Genomic DNA, 18,821 nt, shown 5'->3' on the forward strand with positions numbered 1-18,821 from the left:
GTGTTGGGCTGCTGAGCACAAGGTCGCGGGATCGAATCCCGGCCACAGCAGCTGCATTTCGATGGGGGCTAAATGCGAAAACACCCGTGTACTTAGATTGAGGTGCACGTTAAAGAACCCCAGGTGGTCGAAATTTCCGGAGCCCTCCACTACAGCGTGCCTCATAATCAGAAAGTGGTTTTGGCATGTAAAACCCCATAATTTAATTTTTTAAAAGTAACCCTACTTGTGGGGGGAAAAAATGGGGAAAAAAAGAAACCTCCCTAGATTGTGCACAGGAAGGGGAGTTCTGGCCATCACTGCCGTGGCATGTCCTTACGTCTGGACTATGAAAGACCAAAGAATTTATGAAATGTTCACAAAGGCTGAAATGAGAGAAAACGGTGACAAAAAGCCAGCTTCGATGTATCATGATATGTCCAATGAACCAACACACAATGAAAACCCGGCAGGGGCTGTCCAACAATTGGAAAAGAACTTGCTAGTCAAAGGGTTAAAAAAAAAAAACTGTATAATGTACAAAGGGGTCTACGAAGGATACACTGCAACCCTCTTCCTTGCATCCCTGCAACAGCTCCCTCAGAGTAATGGAAGCCTATGTGACCTACTCCTGTATTCATAAATGCAGTCACCTGCTTTCAACCATGCTAGGGTAACCGTGTTTTCAAGGCATGTCTCCAGCGTGCTTCAAAGCGAAGCACTACAGTGGCTGTGGCCTCCGATCTCGGAGGATACGATGGCGGCACCTAGTGCGCAGTTCTCTGTGCGGCACCAGTCTCGGAAATTACGGTGGCAGCTCTCTTGTTTAGTGCAGTTCTCCGTGTGGCACCACGTGCACTACATTATGTACTAGTGTGTGTCAAAGCGGTCGCCTGTTGCTCATACTGAGCTCGATAGTACGCTCTTTGGGCCAATTTGAAATAGCGGCCACTTATTAAGCGTTGCTATAGATATTCATGAGACCAGAGTCAGCGTGAAGCCGGCACGATGTGCTGCTGCCACGCAGCGTTGCAAAGAGTTGGCAGTTACGGTTCGTCGAAGTTTCGTTTACATCAATGCTGATAACTGCTCAGGATGGCATTCTATCTTTCGAACTTGGAACTTTTTCGGCTGAAGTGGCATTAAAGAAAATGCAACTTGGCGGCTCTCGGCGCACGTGTTGTCGATGCTGCCGCTGTAACATCAAGTCCTTTCTGGCATGCCGCAGTAGTTCCCTCTTCCAGCCAACTACAGAATGCTTCGCTGTCGTATGCAGAATCCACTCGTCTCGCTGATAGTAAAATATACTACACTCTCGAAGGAGAAATGGCATAGTTTCAAAATGGCGACTGATCAGAACTGGCTACAGGCACCGTTTCATAGGGCCTACGATGCCGCATTTCGCTATTTAGATGGCGTTTTTAAAGGGCAACTCCTGTGAGATATGACTGCAAGTCATTTTGTTTTCCTGAAAGTGAACTTTAAAGATTGGTTACGTGTTTCCGACTCCTGCCCACAAACGCATGACATTTTAGTGACCATCCTGTGTTTGTGACGTCAGAGACTATACCGCCACTTGCCCAGAAACGACGAAGCTGGCTCCTTTTTCTATGAGACAACGGCCGACAATGATCATTTTTACAAACGTGATAACCGGTGCTTCTCTTCGTCTTGCCGCAGCACAATGTGTTGAACTTGGGCACGTCAGCTGCCTCATGCAGGCGGCGGGTCAAAAGCAAACGGCAATCCTTCAGCGCTCACATCATTGCTGAAATCTTTGCTGAAATCGCCACTGTCTAATTCAAAAGAGCTGGAAAAGCTCCCCGTGTCATCAGAAAACATTGTCAGCTTCGCCTTTTTGGCATTAGCGCCATGCGTACTGTGTTTTAGCACATGTTCTACGGGTTTACATTACGGTGGTGTAGGATCTGACATCATCGACTCATCGTGATGTCACACAATGCAGCTACCTGTTTTGCTTTGGGTACCTCATTTATTTATTTAAAGTTATTGATGAGTTTCCAAGCCAATTGAACCACCCTACCGGCCAGAGGACTGTCAGGGCCATTTGAAGATGACAATATCCTAATATGATTAAAAAAACGCCGGAGTTGCCCTTTAACAGAAACTTGCAGTTAGATGTGGAGGAGTGCTAGGAACAAAATGATGGTGCTGAAAGTTCTATTTTTGGACCAAAGTGGCATCGAATCCTAGCTGCTGACGCCAGCTTCAGTGTCGTTAATTTTTGTGCATTTTGGAGAGCGAGTCTGCATATAATGAAGTACTGATACAACGACCACTTCTTGCAAAACTATCAAGTTCGTTATAAGCTGGTTCAACTGTAGTATATAAAAAACAGTTAAGAGGCGCATACACAGATTGGCTATGGGCTTATCAAGATGGTGGTCTCCAGAAACACTGTACAACGAAATGTGGCGTGTGCTTTGGACATCACCCATAATTTTCCATTAATCTTGCATGCATTTCCTTAAGGGGTGCCTGAAACAGTTTTTTGTTGTACGCCTAGACAAAGAGGGTATCTCTTAAGAAATACTTTCTCGCTAGAACTTTGTACCAGTGCGCTGTAACAACACAGGTACGAGTGGTTAAGAAATACACTCCCCTCCGCAGCATTCCCCCCTCAACATTTATACCATGCCGCCATCGCTATGTCCTGCCTCCTTCATGTGGTGATGCAAGTGTTCTCTACCTCCGGCTGATGTGAACTGAATGTGTTCGCACATCTCGTTCCTGTGCAGTTTACTCTTTAAATGTGGGCTACTTTGAGCGAAATTTCAAGGTGAACTTCTTGCGATGGATGGATATGTGGTGGCACTATGTTCTCCAGTTTATGCTACACGAAGCAAGAAGAGATGGATGCCACCGCAGGGGCATTCGCCACATTGCTGCGGGTGTATATGCAGTGTACAAACTACAGTGTTGCTTAAGATTGTTTTAAGTTCATTGATGACGTGGACAAGCGAGTGAACATACACAAGTGCTACCTTCAATAAATCCTTTATTAGATATATTTATAGGCATACAAATCACGCTTATGTGCAGGCAAAAGTGCCGTGCACATTCTGGCATGTGTGAGCATACCTTCATTTGCTTTGTCAAGAAAAGAACTGTCTTTTCTGAACGTGGTGTGCCCATTAAATCTCAGGGTCCCTTTAATGCTGTTTGCTTGTTACTTTCCTGTCAGGATTGCCATGTGTGTGTCTCAGCAAGACATAAGATTTCTGACAAGAAAGTGTGGGTGCTGAACGGTATGCTCGCTTTGAGTGTGGTGTAGGTGTCCTCTGGTGAAGCGCAGTCTACTAAAGGAGCACGGTGTGCAGGTGCGCGAGACGCCGCTGTTTGGTGGTCACGGCCTGGAAGCCCAGCTGATGCTTAGTGTGACCCAGTGGCCATGCGACCCCACTTGCATCCTTGTGGCCGGATGCTCCAGGTGAGCACTATCCATACATTCCAACGACTGGTCGATCATCTGGCCCATCTTCTGGCACATATTGTTGCAGTTGTGTGCTGGCTTAGAGTCATGCCTTTAGCTGCAATGAAATTTTAAATTGCATGAGAATTCAGATAGTGCACACACAGAGCAACCTCTGCACACAATTTTGCATTTGAAGCGCAAGTACACTTGAACAGGCAGGATTTAACAAAATAATGGATATAACAAAATAAGTGCAATTTCTTTGCAAATCCCCATAGAGACCCATGTATTTAAAACCTCGTTTTAACCAAGTAAAATTGTTCTGCCAACTTATTTTTATTTATTTATTGCAATACCCTCAGGGCCTGAAGGGTATTATAGAGAGGGCAGGTACATTGTGTTCATACAATGTGAATAACATAAACAACAACATTGTTAAATGTGAAAGTAAATATGAAAACTATCAATTAATAGAGTAGGTTATTCTAACAGAGGTCAGTACCAGAGGCCTTGAATGACAATGCCGTAAGCAACATTATTCTACATGTGAAGTACAAAAATTATTAAACTAATAAATAGCAGTGCAAGTTATTCTGAGAAGTGGTCAACAGCAATGGCCTTTAATGATTGCATCTTCAACGCTGGCGATGGCACTGGGAAGGTGGTTCCATTCTGAGCTAGTCTTGGGTATAAATGAATCATGAAACAGGTTAGTGTGGCAAGAAGGAAAGGCGACTTTATGCTGGTGATCAGTGCAGGATGACAAGTATGTTGGTTCTGATAAATGTTTGCATTTCAGTAACTGGTTCAAGAAAAACGTTTTATGAAAGCGACAAAAATGTGAAATTTTTCTTCTTAAGAGCAAGTTTGGAAGGCCAAGATTAGATTTTATAGGTGGAACACTGGCAGTACGGAAGTAGTTTGATAAACTAAAGCGAGCTGAACAATTTTGAACAGACTCTACTGTACCTGCAAGGTTACTTAAGCCCGTATCCAAGATAGCAAACGCATACAGTGAAGCCTCATTATTATGAACACCACTTTAACGAACTTTTCCGATTAACAAACTTTTCAAAAATCCCCTGCTGACTTCTTATAGTTTCAATATAAAAATATTTCACTACTACGAACTTCAGAATACTGAACTTTTCAGAATAATGATCATAATTCAGTTTCCCTGTAATATTAACAGTGCCTCAGTACTATGAACTAATATTCTGAAATCTACGGTTCTTATATTTCCGTGTATCCTTCATGGAAGCCAAAATGGTAGGCTAGCAGATGACAAGGCACAGAGGGCAGATGTCATGGTGCATGAGTTCGGAAAACCTGAGACGGCGCCAGAGAAAGAAAGAATGCGGGTGAGTGTAGGCGAGAATGCATCAGGTTTTGCGAGCACATGCTGCACGCAGAAAAGTGTCACCTAGCAACTGAGGCGCATCCTTCCTTCTTTCAGCCTTCTTTCTGCGCCCATCTCTTTTTTTTTTTTTCGTTTATTTCTGTGGCCGTACTAGCTATGCGTGTGGTGGAATGTAACCTCCATACTCGCAGGGATGCCACACGGTCGCACTTTCCAGACGGTGCCGTTTACGCACGCTTGCGCTTTGACGTAGTTCAGGTGTCTGCCTCAAGCGAGACAGTTGCGGTGTCCACAGCAAGAAATGCAAAAAATAGAGAAGCAAGAAACATTTAGCTTTGGAGGCAACATGAAGCTACTTTTCTGTTGGTAGTTTTCTCGGCATCAGCGTCTGTTTTGCGTGCGTCACTCTTACTATACAGGGCTTCAGTGGTGCGTGGCGGCAGAATCTATGGAAAATAGCAGCAGCGCATGCCGAGAGCCAACAGTGACGTTTTCGTGGATAGCCCATATGGCGACAGTTTATCAACTGATGGGTTGATGGGTGGAATGGTGAATTTTGGGGCTTTCACTATATTGATATTTCAGAATAACGAACAATTTACCATGGTCCCCTAGAGTTAATTATATCAAGATTTCACTGTACTTGAGTTTAGATTTAATTAGCATTTGATATATAGTAATAATTTTAAATGGCTTAGTGCTTCAGCAATATTGTGGCATAAGGGTTGACATCTGGGCCAGTAGGTACATAGTTGAAGGAAAAAAAAGTCACAAGAAACAAAGGACAAGAAGATATATTAGCATTTTCAGCATTTTTAATGACCCAATTAACATGAGTATGCCATGAAAGATCATCTGTTATGGGCACACCAAAATATTTATAGAAGGTTATGTGCTCTAGTAATGTTCCATTGATTTCATGAGCGAGGAATTCAGCAGGATTAGAACGATGAGAGTCTGTCATGCTCTTACATTTGTTAGTATTGAGAGTCTTAGACCATTTGCTGCACCAGTAAGAAATATTGTCCAAGTCAGACTGGAGGACCGAGTGGTCAGATTCGTTTGGTGTTTCATGGTAAACAATGCAGTCATCATCAGATAACTTTATATTAGAAGTAACTGTGTCAGGAAAGTCATTTATATAAATTAGGAAAACAGATGGCCCAAAATGGACCCTAGCGGAATGCCAGATGTTACTTTGGAAGAATTCGAGTCACAGTCATTGGTGGTTACGTATTGTGTGCGATTAGTCAAAAAGAACTCAATCCATTTGAAAATGTTAGGGTTGTAAAGGCGTTTATTAGTCACTGGAGTTTGGGACCGACCTGTAGAGCAGAGCACGGACTCGCAGCACGAGCGGCATTCACGAGCAAAAGCTCTGAAGAGGACAACCCACTAGAAAGTGCTAGAGTGGACAACCCACTATATTTTTCCAATCCTTCTCTACAGTTACCCCCGGGAAAGAAAAGGGAGCCACCCGATGACCTAACAGCTCGGCGCTATGAGTTGGTCATAGTAGGTCTTGAGGCAGTCGACGTTGACAATGTCTCATCCACGACGGCACATGTCCGAAAATGGTTCAACAGGCTCGACCACATAGTTGACTGTAGATGTGTGTTCGACGACGCAGTAGGGGCTTTCATACTTTGGCAGTAGTTTCGACAAGAGCCCAGGTTCAGTGGAAGGGACCAAGAGCCACAAAAGTGCTCCGGGGAGGAACGTGGGTGCAGAAGTGGTGCCACCGCGAATGCTCTTCTGGCGCTTTTGGTCATTCGAAGCAAAGGCCCGCGCGAGATCGCGACACTTTTCGGCATGTCTGACTGGGGCAGAAATAGGCGCAGACTCAGATGCATCCGGCTTGTGTCGATTATGTGCGACGGGTGTCGGCCGTGCAATAAGAAAAAGGGTGAAAAGCCAGTGGTGGTATTGTAGGCAGTATTGTCTGAGTAGTGGTATTGTAGGTGTAGGTTGCGAAGGGCAGAATGGCATCCAAAAATCACCTATGATTGTGACTCGAATTCTTCCGAAGTAAAATCTGGCATTCTCCAAGGGCCCTGCTTGCAGAATGCCAGATTTTACTTCGCAAGAACTTGAGTCACAGTCATTGGAGTCACAGTCAAAAAGCACTCACTCCATTTTAAGATATTAGGGTTGTAAAGGCGGTTATTAGTTGCTGGCGTTTGGGACCGACCGTTAGAGCAGGGGACGGACTCCCAGCGCGAGCGGCATTCACAAGCAAAAGCGCTGAAGAGGACGACCCACTATATTGTTCCAATCCTTCTCTACAAGGTTGATATTTAGAATGCTCATTTTGTAAAGAAGTACCGCATCTACTCGCATAATGGTCGCACTTCTTTGTCAGAAAAATTGCCGCAAATTCAGGGGTGCGATCATTGCGCAGGTTAAATGTCTCCGTGTAAACTAGTGCCTCCAATTCTCTCTCTCACTGCGGCGTGCAGCGCTGTGCTGACACCGCTAGGCACACCCTCTAGGATTGTAATATCGTAGGCCAAGCTTAGCTGCACCGCACCACATATCTATGATGATGCTTGCACGGGGCGTGCTAAAAACTAGTGCCTCCAGTTCTCTCTCTCACTGCGGCGTGCAGCGCTGTGCTGACGCAGCTAGGCGTGACCTCTAAGATTGCATGAAACTGGCATTGGCCGGCCAAGCCAAGCCGGAGCACAAGAAAGCAGCGGATCAGATAGGTTTGCTTTCAGGTTTCGCTTTTGAAGGACGTCCATGTTTCTGGCACTGGACCAAACTCTGTCGGTTGTGGACTTTGATGGGTTTGAGAAATATTGCAACAGTAAAACTGTTTCCGGAAGTCACGGAGGTTGCCAGAGAATACCGCCCCAACTGCGTGCACAATGTTGTGCGCCACATTCTGCTTGAACACAACAGGCTTCATTTGCATCGCAGTAGACTTGCTGTTTCCTTTGACCGTGTCACTGTTTCACCAGTTTCACGACAATGTGAGGGAGCCAGGTGAAAAGTGGAAGCGAAATTAAGACCATCACATCGAAGCATAAGTATGCTATCGTAATGGCTGTCCCGTCAGGCACTAAACAGTCGCGTGTTGCACACATCCGAGCGAAGGGGTCTATGGTTGTTTTGTTAAATGGTCATCGCATACGCGGCTGCATAGTGATTCGGCAGGCTGCAGAGCTGTAGTCTTCTTTGCGTGTTTAAAGTTGTGCATACCATTGTGCATATACTGCAGTAAGGGGAATAGTTGGTATAAAGAAGTAATTTTGGCTTCCCCTTCAACTTCGTTATAATGGGGTTCAAATGTAGGTGCATCACGAAAGCTAGCAGAAACAGATGTTCTTGAAGCTGTGAAAAAATGCGGTTATTACCGCTCGTCAGAAGTGACCCAGAATGTTGAGAACCAGTACGGCTCTTTGGCATGACCTCTGACAGTGCCTGCAGCCAACTGGAAAATCTGGGGGCTGGGACTTTTGTCATATACTACAACCAGACGTATGCTTTGTCCACTTAGGTGTTATTTAAAGGCAGCTAATAAGAAAATTAGACAATTATCAGCCTGCCCAAGATTGCTTAAGCATGTGTACTACTCACTTCAGACAATCCCAGATATATGAGTCTTGCATATATTGATTTACAATCTACATTGAGCAGTAGTAACATCCCCTTGGAAACTCCATGCAGAAGTATAGTGCTGTACCACACGTGGATCCAGCTGCCATTCACCATCACATTCAATGCAGTTAAACCTTGATGTAACAAAGTCGGTAAAATAGGCAAATTGCTTCGTTATATCGAAAGTTCGTTGTATTGAAATTTGACCTTTTATGCAAATAAGTACAGTTGCCGATCTATTTTTCTTACACGGAATGGAGCCGCAGAATTTTCCAAATTATTGGGCAATCGAAAAAAGTAAATCAGAATGAGAAAACAATTCGTCTTGATAAATTTGGGAGTTGGCAACGAATGATACGGTTTCATGCGACGTATGTTGGCGATATCTTCACATCGGTGGTACAAATTAAGTAAAGCCAGCCACGCTTTCGCGTACACTCCGCCCCCGTGGCTGGTAGTGTCTCCTGCACTGGGACAACTCTATCAGGATAAGTGCCGGCAGCGCGGAGGGAATGCTTCGTCTGTCTCTCGCTCCAACGAGTCACTGAAACTCGTAATTACGCAACTTGCAATACTAAACGCGTGGGAAGCCAGCTTACATGGTTCCACGCCATCTCAACACGCCCACTCTTTGTACATGCAGCTGATTACCTCTAAAAGCAGGGTGCGCGGCTGCATATGCGCGCCACCTTACCCCCCCCCCCACCCCCCCCCCCCCCCGCCCTCCTCGCGAGCGCTTGATTGCCTTACCGCAAGCTTGGTCTCCTCCCTTTTTTCCTTTGCTTGTGCGGGAAGGTGTCACACGTGAAGCCACCATCTTTCTTGTCTCACCCCGCACGCTTTCACTTGCACCTAAAGCACACAGTGCATGGGACGCAATAGGATCTATCTCTCTTGGACTTTATACGAAAAATGATGCGGCTCCACTTCGGAGGCTGCTCTTGTTGCTCAGCGGCCTGCGAGATTTGAAAGGTGCGTTTGCAAGCAGTCGCTTGTAATTCAGTCATTTGACCTTCTGTGTATGTGGAAGTTTACATTTATTGTCTCGGCATTCCTTTGCAGCAGCAGTGAAATTTCGTTATATTAAAATGGCATACAAACACACTTCGTTATAGTGAGGTGCTAAATTCATGGTGTTCTATGAGCAAGAGCTTATGAAAAGTTTAATATTTTGTTATATTGAGAATTTCGTTATGAAGTTTATTATATCGCGGTTTAACTGTATATCAAACACTGCTCCGATTCACGCTTCGGCAAGTGTGCTTCTCTTAACCCTTTGACGGTCAATGACGTAAATATATGGCGCCGCGAACAAGTCAGAAAATGGTCGATGCCGTATATTTACAGTGCCGTCTGTACATTTAAAAAGCACGCCAATTTCCTAACTTTTTCTTTTCTTTGATGTGCTGCCACTATGTGGGGATACAGGGAATTTTTTTCGCACGCCTTCCTCTCTCAGTTTTCGTTGCATGGTTCGTTTTAGCGATAGTTTGCTCCAGCCTGTCTATATACTACCGCTCGCGCATTGGCGCGTGCGCATGTAGGCGGCCGTTTGGATTTTGTCGTGCGGGCGGTTTCGGCTTTTTGCGCTTGCAGAACTGATGGCTATCTCGTTACTAATCACTTAAAGGGTGACCGCTTGTTTCTCGCTCGTTTAGTGCTCACAGGGGTGCGCATAGGAAGGATGCCACCGTGCATGCGTTTCCGTTTCTTTTCTCTTTTTTTTATGACCTGCGAAAACTAATTGCCCTAGCTGGTTGGCGATAAGATGAAGATTAGCGGAAGTTTGTCACATGTGTTGCTTTTTTTGATGGGCACACAACCAAACAGTTTTCCTGAGTGCGCGCACCTACGCAGTTCGATTACGCTATGGACGTACGTATTAGGGTAAGAGCAGGAACATTTGAGACTTGCAAAATATTCTCGTGTGCGAATTTTCAAAGCCTTGAACTATGTGCATAAAAATGCATCAAATTTTTAATTCTGATAAGTTTATTTCCATTTTTATTGTTGTTATTCATGAATGAAAAGTGCATATATACCAACGCAAAAGATTTTTTTCTCACTTTATGGTCACTCTAGAAAAGGTACGGTAAATTTTTTTCGAAATAAGTCCCTAAGAAGAATTGGAATCTGCAACAAAAAAAAATCGACCCTGGGCGGTCGCATATGGCGAAAAAAATCGACCCTCAAAGGGTTAAGATGGAATGCAATCACTTCTTACACCATTGGATATATTTAACCCTTTGAGAGTAAATTTTTTGGCCAAATGCCACCCCGCAGGGTCATTTTCTTTATTGCAGATTTAAAATCTTCAGAGTGTCCTGTTCGAAAAAATAATTATCACAATTTTTTAGAGTGACCATAAAGTAAAAAAAAATATTTTCCATTAGTAAACGTGCATTGTTTATTCATGAGTACAGATGGGCTCGCACAAATACTTACAATAAAAATAAATAAGTAGATATACTGTAATATATACAGTGGACTCCAGATAAACAAACTCGCTTAAACAGAAATGCCAGATAATTTAAACAGTGACATCAGTTTTGGTTGTCTGCCCATGGGCTCAATGTTGGCAAACTTTGATTGCAGTTGCAACTGACTTGCAGTCAGGCTACCACTGCTGCTTCGTTCAAACCACCAGGAATAAGAGACGGCAGGTAATTCCCTTGTTACCTGCTTTATAGAGACAGTTGAAATATTATCGGTCAAGTTCGTGGCAAAGACTATTGATTCTATTGACAAAGGCATAGGTATTGCTGTTCCAGTGCACCTTACTGTTTCAGACCTGATGGCAAGAGATGCAGTTGAAAGTATGTTGCGCTATTTTGAATGTGAGGACTGCACAGAATTTTAGCGCTAATGGATATATCCTTGCACAAATAAAGCTCCATTATTTAAAGCAGGATTCAGTAAAGTCTTTGTTTTTTACCACAGTAATATAAAAACCCTCCGACGCTTCTTGAATAAATCAGTTTCGGTGATTTTTAGGTCTCTTGCCTAAATGAAACTTCGGATAAATGAAACACATTCTTCAGTACCTTCAAATTCCGTTTAAGCGAAGCCTACTGTATTTCTATTCGCATCGAAAGAATCGCCGCTCGACTCACTTGCAGAACAACAACCGGTGCACACGTCCATAGCATAATCGAACCATGTATGTGAAGAAAACTTGATAGTTGTGCACCAGTCATAAAAACCCAACAAGTCAGAAACTTGCAGTAATCCTTCATCCCATTGCCAACAGAAGAAGTCAGTTTTCACGAGTCTCAGGAAAAGATACGCAGGCATGGCAGTGTAATTCGTATATGGCAGCATCGTTTGTATATATACCAGCACCCACCTGTGAACAGATGTAATTGCACCGCTGTGAGCAATAAACGAGAGCGTCTAGCGCTGACCCTTTGAGAAATTAGAAACCAGATATATATCAGATTTTGTGAGTAAAACAAACGAAAACAGCCTGTGAGACAAAACCAAGGCTTTGCAAGACATGTCCTGGAGGAAGAGCAGCAGGAGAAGATGCAATAACAGTGGATTTAATCAATGATGGAGGAGATATTCTACTCCAAAGGCTTGTGGACCTTTATTCGCATTGCCTCAAGGCTTCAGGTGTACCAGAGAGTTAGAAGAATGCCCACATTATACTTGGAATTATGGGTCCATTAGCTTGCTTTCAGTATTGTATAAAATATTCACCAAGGTAATTTTTTCTATATAATCCTGGCAACACTTGTTTAGTCAACCAAGAGAATAGGCTAGCTTCAGAAAGTGGTATTCTACGATGAATCACAGCCAGGTAATTGGGAACTCTGTGAAATGCAACCAAGCTCTTCATGTGGCTTTCATAGATTAAGAAAATATGTTTGATTCAGTAGATATACCAGCAGTCGTGGAGGCGTTGCAGAGTCAAGGAGTACTGTAAGCATACCTGTATATCCCAGCAAATACTATCTATGAAACATTCCACAGCCACCCTAATTATGTATCCACAAGAAAAGCGGAAAAAAATACACAATCAAGAGAAGAGTCAGGCACTCTCTCCAATGTTATTCAGTACGTGCTTGGGAGAAGTCTGTTCAATTTTTTGTATTCACTCACACTGAGATGGCAGTTCGATGGGACATATTCTTGGGCGAGTTGGTTTACTGTGTTTAGGAAATTAAAAGAGCAAACATAAAGCATTTACAAGACAGTGCTGTCTCTTTTGAATTCTCAAGTAATGTTGTATATAGACATAGTAGCATACTATAGTAGGGAGGCTGTAGTCGCCTTGTCAAGGAAATCCCGACATGCATGCAGGCTGGACGAGGAGTTGTGGCATGTGACTCTGGTGAGCATGCCTGGGGTGAAGGGTGGCGAGGTGCTGCACGCCTGCTACCAGTGCTCATCGGGGGGCTCAGGCCAGCCACGGCTGCTGGGCAGGGGCCACCTCTTGCTCCCCATGGGCCAGGAGCTGGTGCTGCTCGAAACACACCAGGTAGTGTGCTTTCTCACCATTTGTGACAGCTGGTCTTGTCGGCAGTCAGTGCAGACCTCCTGCTATTTCCTTCAAATTTTAGGAACTCAACAGCGGTACCACAGGCTTGATAATCCTACACCCTAGCACAAGTGCTTACATTTTGAGAGGAAAAAGTCGTGCATAGTATACCTGACAACAACTTACTGTGGCAGCACAGCCAACGCTATGCGCACTCGCCTGCAGGTGCAGAGCTTCTGCTCGTGTCTTACTAAGCTAAGTAGTGCCAAAATTTTGCTGGCAGTTTATAAGACCAGGAAAACCAGACATGGAGACCAGAAAGCCAGAAAACTAAGAACAGCAAGAAGCAGAAATATTTTTCCTAAGTTATTTGCTATGAAATAAAGCTTAAATAAAGAATAAACATAAGTGGTATGGTTTGTTTTACAGTACGTAGCTTACAGTTGCTTATATTTGCGGACTACGTGCAGATGCGCAGTAAAAGAAGTGTGTGCTTCAGCTCCATAGCTTTCACTGCACTGCCGCAGAACATTTTCACCAGGTATAATGCAGTTGACTTCCGTTAATTAGACCCTGATGGGACTGACGAAATTCGTGAATTATCCGACGAGTCAAATTGAGCAAGGTACAGAAAAGACACTAAAACAAACTGCAGACTCATTTGGCAGTATTTTCCTGATTTTGATATGCATCGGACAAAAATTGGGTGCCGCTTTCTGTGTGTCCAAAGTAGAAAACCAATGTAGAAATGAAATTAAAGCTCCTAAAAAAATCTGAAAAATGGACAAGAGTCTAATAGTGTTGCACATGCTGGCTGGTTTCCTGCAGTCATACCCACCGTGGTGGTTTGGTAGTTGCTATGGCGTAAGAGCTGCTAAGCACGAGGCTGTGAAATCAAATCTCAGCTATGCGGCTACAGCGCCTGCCTTTCGATGGAGACAAAATGCAAAAATGCCCGTGCATTAGGTACAGTTAACGAAACCCAGGTGGTCAAACTTAATCCGCAGTCCCCTAATACAGCATGCCTCATAATCATATCATGGCTTTTGTAGTCAGCTTTGCTGCTACATTTGTGTTATGCGGTGAAGTATACAAATGTCGCAAAGGCAGTTTTTTGGTCGTGTCCAATTGTACCACACAGGCACTTTCCTGGCCAATTTTCTTGAAAAAAAAAAGGAAAAGAAAAAAATCTGCAAGTTGAAATTGGGTAAATACCGTAATCAGACATTGTGAGATATGGCTGTTGCTTTAAAATCCTCCTGCGACTGGCCGAAAATAGGCGCTTTCGATGAGAGATATGTGTTCAACGCATTCCTGGTCTCCTAAGCTCCGCCAAGGCACACACTGCCACTGAAGGGGTTGCTATTGGGGTCACCATAGGGGTCAGGCACATGTGTGCCGACTGGTAAAGCTTGAATTATATGCCAAAGGCCAATTTTAGGGTCGAAATAAGAAAAGTTTGGTTCCATGGGTGCCAGCTGGGACCTTCAGCTTGGATCGAATTAACCAGAGTTGAATTAAAAGTCTACTGTACTAACAATATTATATGGAAATCTAATGTTGCAATTGTTCAGCCACTACTACATAGTTTTTTTATTGTATGCGTTTGTTGACAAAGCACCTTGGGGGTGGCTTCTTTCATTGTTTTGTTTTTGTGTACTTCAGGTGTGTTGCTTTCTACTGTCAACTTTTTCTTTAGTCCAGTCGAGTGCTTTTCATTCACTATAAGTTAATTTTATTGCAGAATTTCCAGTACATCAATAATAAATGTAGCATGAGGAAACTCTTAAAATTTAAGAGAATGAAGTGTTTAGTGTCCCTTTAAAGCAAGTGTGTGTGCCATTTTCAAATTGTTGAAGGAAAGAGAAATTGGCTGGGCATCATGACAAGAGTCATGTGGCTCAAACACTGCCAGAATTGGCTTTCAGCATCTGCAACTGTCTACACTCGACTCGTATAGTGCAACATGGTATCGTCTGCTCTTTCACCTAGTGCAGGCTTCATGCAGCGTGAGTTCACAGTATTTCCTGCACTTGCATGAAAGGTGGTGTAGTGCAAATTGAATGTACCTTGTGCTTTCAACGATTTCGAGGTTCTTGCCCAATGTTTTCAATTGCATTAATAAGAAAAATGTACCCTTGTATGTTGGTTTTGGAATTTTATCATGACATTTCATTTCATTCAATTCGTTTACCCTAAGGGTCCAAGTGAGGGCACTATATTTGGGGGGAGTGGAGGGCATACAATCTGTATAAAACCAACAGTAAGAACACACGAAATCAACAGGAGACACATTTTAAAAAAGCAAAAAGAACAGCGGGAACTACATAACCCGAGAGCAAAGCTAAGATGATTATTCAGTTTACTTCCAATAACTCGACCCTGACGGGACAGACAAAATTGATAGAATTATCGAGTAGGTCAAATTTAACAAGATCCAGAAAAAATTCAAAAGCATACTGCTGATTCATTTGGCAGTATTTATCCAATTATGATGCCCCCGAATGAAACGCTCGCCGGCTTTCGTGTCCTAAGTCGAAAGCTAATGTAGAAGTGACATTGAAAGCAGAAATCTAACGCATAACTAGTTTTTTAGCAAGAAAAATTGGCAAAAGTCTAACATGTGATGCACAATGGCGGCTGGTTTCCTGAAGCCAGCTTTGCCGCAATACAGCCATGTTATGCAGTAAAACATACGAACACGCTTTTAGTTTCGTATTTGGTGGCACCACGCAAGTGATACTTGGCCCAATTTTCTTAAAGGGACACTAAAGGCAAATACTAAATTGGCGTGGACTGTTTACATACCATTCCAGAAACATGGCAATGCTTGTTTCGTGCCAGGAAAATACTTAGTTTACAAGAAAATTGCATCTGAAGGGTCCGAATACCTTCTTCGAAATTCAAATCTCCCGCCACCCAACTGGGGGAGTGGTGATGGCGTAGGTAACATCACCACTCCTTTGCTGCCGTCGGTGAGTAAAACAGCGCCCAACAGATGGTGGTACCGAGCCAAGAAAAAGAGGTGGATTCGCCACTGCAGCTGCTTTTTCGTCAAGTGCCGTGGACCGTCCGGGCATCCCACAACATCACATGGAGGTGCGATTCTCCGCTACTTGCAGTTTGTGCAAGGTTCGCGAGGCAGCAAAACCAGCGCAGCACTACGTGATCAGGAAAGTAGTGAAACACGAGAGCGTGGGTGGCACAGAGTTGAGCGAAAACAAAACCTTTCGACCGCCTGCGTCATTGTCAACGATAATTTCAATGAGTCCTTTTTTCTGAAAATTAAATAAGACTGGACAAGTAGCATATTATTAAATCTTATAATACAATACAAGGATGTTTTTTGCAATGAGTACTTGAGTATTAGTGACATAATTTAACTGTGCGGTGCTTTCGTCATCAGGCAAGTGCTTGAATGTCCTGAGAGAGTCTCTAATCATGTCCTGCATTTAGCTCAATTTCTCGATTAGTAAGGCTCTGTTCACGATAATATTGACATCTGAGAGATCCTCGAACACTAACCTATCACTTTAGCTTGACTTAGTATTTGCCTTCAGTGTCCCTTTAATAAAGAAAACAAAAGGTACACGTTAGAATTGGATGAATAATTAATTAACATTTTTGGGTTTTACGTGCCAACACCACAACATGATTATGGGGCATGCCATAGTGGGGGACTCCGGAATAATTTTGACCACCTTAGATTTTTTTAACGTGCACCCAATGCGTGGTACGGGGGCGTTTTTGCATTCTGCCCCCATTGGAAGGTGGCTGCCATAGCAGTAATTTGATCCCGCGCCCACTGGCATGGCAGCGCAATGCCAAAGCCATCACATTGGGCTGATAAATGTTGTCATTGTGAGCTGGCCTTATTGTTCTGAGGGCAGTAGGCATTTTCAACTGGAGATGAGGTGTGTTCAACTGTCCACCAAGATAGACTAAGGGGCTCATTATTGGTGTCACCATAGGAGTCAGGCACATGCATGCTGACTGGTCAAGTTGGAATTATCTGGGGAAAGCCTTTTAGGATATAAACGGCAAAAGTTTGGGCTCGCATGGGTGGCGGCCGGCACCTTGGGTCGTAATCAAATTAATTGGAGTGGAAGTAACGTAAGTTTATTACTGTGGTATGTGAAAAGGCTGGCTGTAAAAGAATTTTGGACTGTGTAAAAAGCCTTGCTTCAGATGTAGAGCAGCCTGTGTACAAAATTTTGTATTTAGAATACGAGTGGATGCATCGCGAAAAGCTTGCAAAAGTAGACATTTTGGATGCCCAAGAAATGCCGCCACTACCACCACTTGCCAGAAATTACGCAAAATCATGAATATTGAAGGTAGCATGCATAGAGTTTGCAGCAAAAATTATCTCTCTCTCTTACTCTGGTGCTGCAATTAATTGTTCAGCTATACCATGGGTCTGGTCTTTGCGCTTGAGACATTCTTCTGGCATTTATTTCCTTATCTTTCTTTGTGAGGCATTCATAGTTTTTTTCTACACTCAGCAAGGCACACATGCATAATCATCGCAAATTTATAATGCAATACTATCAAACCTCAATATAGCCAAGTTAGCCAAATCAGCAATTTGCTTCATTATATTGAAATTGAACCTTTTGTGCAAACAAGTACAATCACCAATGGATTTTTCTTACACGGAAGGGGCTGCAATATTTTCAAAGTTATCAGGCAATCGGAAAAAGCAAATTAGATTGAGAAAAAAGTGCATTTTGTTGAATTTGAGAGTCGGCGATGAAAGATATGGTTTCATGCTGTGTTGGCAATGCGTGTACTTATTTATCTTTCTTCTGTGACAGCTTTTCATTGGCTAACAAATGATAAACGTTATCACTCAGCGCAGGGCGCACTTGCATGTATATAGGAAGTTTCTTGAATGTTATCGATGGTTCTATCCGTTGTCACTGAACCTTGTGTAAACTGGTTGCATGCGTGACGTGACACGAATTGTGTAGCGCTTTCTGGAAGGCATGCGGGCACCAGCGATTATGTTGGAACCTTCAACGAGTCACGTATAAAAGCTGACACGCTTGACCTGCAGATAAGATTTTCGCGATCGCTGACAGTGGTCACCGCTATCCTTGTGTTTTGAATATCACTTGCTTTTAGGGGCACACGTTCGCCTGATAAAGAGTTAGTTTTGTCAGTCACAGTTTTGCTACTGTGTTCTTTACCATCACTACAATCTGACAATATCTTCATATCGGCACACCCGGTCCCTTCGGCTGACAGCGTCACCTGCAGTGGGACAACGTTATCATGGAAAGCACTGGCAGCGCAGAGAGAGTGCCTTGTCTGCCTCTCGCTTCAACATGTGTCTTAAACTTGAGATTATGCAACCTCCAATATCATTCGTTCATTTTATTCACCAGATAGCACTGCATGGCTACCTGGACTAAAAGCTGTAAGACAGCTTGAAAAATGCCTAGGTAGCTGTTACAAGGCAGATACAGCAGCAAGGCAAGAAGCAAATGCAAACAGAAGCTGATATAGTAACGTAAATGTGCTGCTAACAGAGTCAGCATCAGTAAAAAATTGAAATAAAGCAAGAATATGAAAACGAAGCATAAGAAACAGATACAAGTGAAACCTTGTTACCACAAACACCACATTAATGAATTTTTCACATTAACAAACTCTTCAGAAATTCCCTGCTGACTTCCTATAGTTTCAATGTAAAAATATTTCAATACTACAAACTTCAGACTACCAAAATTTTCAGAATAACTGTCGTTATTCAGTTTCCCTGTGATGTTAACAATGCCTCAGTACTGCGAACTAATATTCCGAAATCTGGGGACTCTTAGATTTCCGTGGCTGCCAAAACGGTAGCCTAGCAGATGACAAGGCGCAGAGAGTGGACGTTGCGTCGTGGCGCGTGGGTTCGGAAAACCTGTGACGGCGCCCGAGAGAAAAAAGAATGCGGGTGAGCGTAGGCGACA

At 43.5% G+C, this 18,821-nt stretch overlaps 1 protein-coding gene across 5 annotated transcripts in view; it reads left to right on the forward strand.

The window, feature by feature from the left end:
- Positions 1 to 18,821, forward strand: part of LOC126518743 (uncharacterized) — a 192,312-nt gene that overhangs the window by 103,261 nt on the left and 70,230 nt on the right. For all 5 annotated transcript variants that reach the window (XM_055064856.1, XM_055064858.2, XM_055064857.2 and 2 more), the window contains 2 exons: positions 3,321 to 3,430; positions 12,684 to 12,861. In XM_055064856.1, the coding sequence (XP_054920831.1) occupies positions 3,321 to 3,430; positions 12,684 to 12,861 (288 nt within the window). The remainder of the gene's footprint in view (positions 1 to 3,320; positions 3,431 to 12,683; positions 12,862 to 18,821) is intronic.

Source organism: Dermacentor andersoni, chromosome 1 (genome assembly GCF_023375885.2).
Source record: "Dermacentor andersoni chromosome 1, qqDerAnde1_hic_scaffold, whole genome shotgun sequence".
Lineage (NCBI taxonomy): Eukaryota > Metazoa > Arthropoda > Arachnida > Ixodida > Ixodidae > Dermacentor > Dermacentor andersoni.